We start from the raw sequence: 4818 nt of genomic DNA, 5'->3' as shown, positions 1-4818 counted from the left end.
ACCAACACAGTTGTTTTAAATATAAGTAAATGTAAAAACTCAGTGTACATACGTATATATTTTAAACAAATGTAATAAATTTAATGGAGACCAAAAATATGCGACAATAACTTTCTTTTCAACATATGTACATATGTAGATACTGACCACCTGCCGATCATCGACTGGGCCGTAGAGAGAAAACCGAGGCCCGGAATGATTGTAATGAGTTGTTGGGCGCTCCTTTGCTACTCGCTTACCAGGCTTGGGGGTGGTGAGATAAATGAGTTATTCTATTTAGTCGGTATAACGCGGGGTACAATGCGGAGGATTTTGGCAGGTTGACAGCATCAATTGAAGTTAGTTGCAATTCGCAATGTCAGAAACGAGCTTAGTTGTTTTAAAGTTGAATAGTTTTAATTTCAAATCAACTGAGTCGATTTGTAAGCAACATTAGGGCCAGGGATAAAAAACAACAATTCCATTTAATGCAATGTCTTACCAAATTTATTGAATTCATTTTTAGGGGCAAAGAAGTAATAAAATACTCTCTGTGAGCAATCAAGCCATGTAAATTATAAATATTATTCTCGTTAATAGTTAAAGGGGGGGGGTGTGTAAAATATGCTACGGGCCAATATTTAATTAAATCAAATACTTTATGTAACCAACACACTAAAATAAATTAATTAGTTATAAAATTAAGAATATCAAGAGAAAGCAACCATTTGAGTTGAACAAGCCTTCAGATAAAAGCGTAATTGAAATGAGGTTACAGTCAAATAATGCTTACAAGTAACACTTTGAGATAAGCAACTGAGTGTAACACTTGTCCAGGATGTATGTTACACATTCCTATGCGTATGTAAAAACAGAAAATGCTTGATTGCATGGTGATGCAGGATTATCTCGTTATACTTGGCATCATCTATTTCTTCTTTTTGTTTTTACCCTGAGCAGCAGGTTGGGGTGCGCCGGTGAGTGTGGCAAGATCCTTTTTCAGTTGCAGCAGTATTTCTACTTCCGGTTTCCACACGCTGGCGTCACCGCTTGCTTTCAATTGGCGCACCTTTTCGCCCTGTATGTACCAGAAAGTGTGTTATAATTTACATAAACTACTTAAAAGCATAGCGTTTTTCCCACCTGTTGTGTAATACGTTGTTCCAGCTCCTTGACTTTTTCGTCGCTGGGCACTGGTGTCGCCACAGCTGCAGGTGCAGTTGGTGGAGCTGCTTGAGCGGCAGTCAGTTGCTTTTTGAGATCCAATAAAACATTTACCTCGGGTTGCCAAACAGCTTTGTCTTTCGTTGACGCCTTTAGCTGACGCACTTTTTCGCCTTGCAAACGAACGGCTTCCTCCAACTGAGCCACTGACTGTGCGCCGTTAGGAAGTGCTGAAGGCTTGGCAGTCGCCGAATTTGTATTGGTTGTTGTCGATGATGGCTGACTGCCGTTGCTTTGATCCTGTACACCGCCAAACTTCTTTTTCAGCTCTTCAATAAAGCTCTGCTCCAATTTAGTGAATAAGGGTGCTGGTTTTCCAATGTTGTGACCGGTGGGCAGAAGAATGTTGATAAATGGTTTTCTACAAAGGTTTAATTCAAGATTGAAGTAAAATTTTAAATGATATGTATATCTTGGGTGCTTACTCTGGATTTAGTGGGGTGGGTTTAGTGTTCAACTGAGAGAAAAGTGTACGCGCAATTGTTGGCATGTATGGTAACATAAGATTAGCCAGGAGCGCAGCGATGTTCGCACAAATACCAATGATGGTGGCTGCGCGTGCTTTCTGCTCATCGGTGCCCTTTAGTAGCACCCATGGTTGCTGAGACTGCATGTAACCATTGCCGTGACGAGAGATCGAAAGCAAATGCCGTATGCCGTCTCGCAATTTAGCCTTTTCAAGTGAGTGGATATAACCTCGCACTTCGCGGTTGATGAGTGCCAACAGTATGAGCTCATCCTTTGTTAGTGTCATGGTCGGCACGACGCAGTTAAAGTTCTTTTCGCAGAAGACTAAGGCACGATTCACGAAATTACCCAAATTGTTTAACAAATCGGAGTTATTACGCGCAGCCAAGTCATTCCAACTGAAACTGGAGTCTTGACCTTCAGGCCGTGCGGAGGCAAGATAGAAACGCCATATATCAGCAGAAATACCAGTTTGCTAATTAAAAAACAAAATGTTTATATATCAGAACATAATTACTTTTGACTCTTACCTGAGCGTCGTTGCCAAACACACCAATACCACGGCTTTTACTGAATTTACCATCTTCGTAGTTCAAATACTCTGTCGCCATAATATTAGTTGTCATAGTGTGACCCTTGTTGGTCGCCAATAGTGAAGATGGGAACACAACAGAGTGGAAGGGAACATTGTCCTTGGCCATGAACTGGAAAAGCTCTACTTTTACATCCTTTGATGGTATCCACCACTGTTTGTATTCGCTGGTGTAATGCTTCGTCATTGAAATATAACCGTATGGAGCATCGAACCACACATAAAATACTTTCTTTTCGAAACCAGCAAGTGGCACGGGTATACCCCACTTAAGATCACGTGTAATGCAGCGGGGTTTGAGACCTTCTCGTAGCCAAGATCGAGTAATTACGCGTGCATTATTTGTCCAGCCCATTTCGGAGCCTTCCAACCACACACGCAGTTGTGGTTCAATTTTTGGCAAGTCGAGGAAGAGTTGGTCAGAGGACCGTATTACAGGAGCGCTATTACAAATTTTGCAACGAGGCCGAATTAGTTCGGTGGCATTTACTAGCTTGCCACACTTATCGCATTGATCTCCACGTGCGTCTTCATATCCACAACCAGGATGAGGACATGTGCCCTCTACAAATCTACATCATAAAAAATTTTAATTAGTTTTCAAGGTTTCAATAGCAATTTAAATACGTACCGATCGGCCAGAAATCTATCACATTTCACACAAAGTAGCTGATCCACGCTCTCGGTGAATATATAGCCGTTGTTGTAAACGTCTTGAAATGCTTCTTGCACAATTCTGAAACATTCACTTTTTATCAATACGCCTTTTTCAAATATCAATAGTCTTACTCAGTTTGCTGCTGCGACGACGTGCGACCAAAGAAATCAAAACCAATGCCAAACCAGCGATAAATAGAATTATGCAGATCAAAGTATTTGTCACATATTTGCTTTGGGGTCAGGTTCTCAGCTAATGCCTTGTTTTCTGTTGCCGTGCCATACTCGTCGGTACCACAGATATATAGAGTGTTGTAACCAGCTGCGCGGGAATATCTACAAAGAATAACCAAAAAAGCATGTTATATCCATTTGCTTAAACACAAATACTGTGCCACAAACCGAGCAAAAATATCTGCAGACAACACACAGCCTATGATGTTTCCCAAATGTGGTACATTATTCACGTAAGGTAAGGCAGATGTTATTAAAACGTTACGTTCTCCTGCTTTGGGCAAAACGGTTCGAGGTTCAACGCGTTGTGGCGAAGACACGTGCACAAAACTGTTTTGAGCGTTTGCCAACTCGTCTTCCGTGACAGTGTCTGCCAAATTTCCAGTTGTATCGGCTAGTAAATTCTCCGACTCAGATGCTGTATGCACGCGGACGGGAACATGGTTTAGACCACCATAACGGTTTGAATTTTGCAAAGATGTGAAAGTTAAGCCAGCTAATGGAGTTTCTCCTAGCACCGCTTGAACTTCAGATAGAGCAGTCATTTTTCGATACCATGCTTTAAGATGCTCTATATTCTGAGCACCTTTCAATGTGCCATCGGGTGCCAACAAGGACCATACAGCGATATCTGCTGCACTTACTTTATCTCCTGTTAAAAAGGCTGTGTCTGCCAACCGATCATCTAATTTTCTGACTAGTAAATTTAGAACAGGTAATGCGTCAGGATTAGCACGATGACCGACGGACAAATGTTGGGACAGGGCGGGTGCCAATTTTACCGTTGACCATTCTAACCACTGTAATATAAATTATAGTACATTTTTAACAAAAGCATTGTAAATTTGCTTTGCTTTCTAATTTATACTAACCTCATCACGAAGGGCACCTTCATCCGGAAATAGATATCTGGCAACTGCATCCGTCGAAAACAATTTCAAACCACTTTCTAGCTCCAATATTGGCAAGACTAAAAAATCTTTGCTGGCAGGGTCTGGAAATAACAGTTGCTTATTGCATCAGATTGCATTACAATAGCGTTATTCAAATTCTAGGAAATTTACTAATATGTGACGAATCTTTCTTACGTGCCATTTAAAGAATATAAGTTTTGATTGTCAACCGCTCACTCTTACCATTTAACGTGACTTTAATGACTTCCACTGGTTTATTGGCGAACTTCGCCAACAATTGTAATTTTAATCCAAACGGATTTCCTTCGTTGGTATAAATTTTCATATTTGGTATTTTATCCACACCAATTTCTAATATCTAAAATCGCACAAACACGCGATAGTTATTCGATGACAGATACCAATTGAATTGGATTCAATCAGTTGCCACGACTTTTAAGAAGTAAATACAGCAGTGTTGCATTGTTTAGTACAAAAAGGTATTCGAGGTATTTGGTAGCAATTCGAATATAAAGTAAAGAAGTTCGTTCCAATGTTAATACACCTTAGCGAATAAAACTTTCAATTTGAACTAACACTTTCCGCATTTACCATGATTGATAAAAGCATGTTTTTCTCATGAATTTTTTGCTTACATTTTAATGTTTTTGAAGTGTTCATATAAAATTCATTTTCTGTTATATCAATACAATGTTACACAATTTTATCATGACATTTACCGAAAGTACACAAACGAAATGGAAATTCAAA

At 39.9% G+C, this 4818-nt stretch overlaps 1 protein-coding gene across 1 annotated transcript; it reads right to left on the bottom strand.

Moving 5' to 3' along the window:
• Positions 1-458: 458 nt before the first annotated feature.
• On the bottom strand, positions 459-4393 carry LOC120771327 (methionine--tRNA ligase, cytoplasmic). Its single transcript, XM_040099273.1, has 9 exons — positions 4291-4393; positions 4027-4148; positions 3323-3954; positions 3053-3256; positions 2895-2999; positions 2202-2835; positions 1629-2146; positions 1123-1564; positions 459-1057 (listed from the first exon to the last, which is right to left on the bottom strand). The coding sequence occupies exons 1-9, from the start codon at positions 4391-4393 to the stop codon at positions 908-910; spliced, it is 2910 nt and encodes a 969-aa protein (XP_039955207.1). The 3' UTR covers positions 459-907.
• Positions 4394-4818: the final 425 nt, after the last annotated feature.

Source organism: Bactrocera tryoni, chromosome 3, assembly GCF_016617805.1.
Source record: "Bactrocera tryoni isolate S06 chromosome 3, CSIRO_BtryS06_freeze2, whole genome shotgun sequence".
In the NCBI taxonomy this organism is placed as follows: Eukaryota; Metazoa; Arthropoda; class Insecta; order Diptera; family Tephritidae; genus Bactrocera; species Bactrocera tryoni.
The sequence above is the reverse complement of the archived record's forward strand: the minus strand, read 5'-3'. Positions and strand labels throughout refer to the sequence as shown.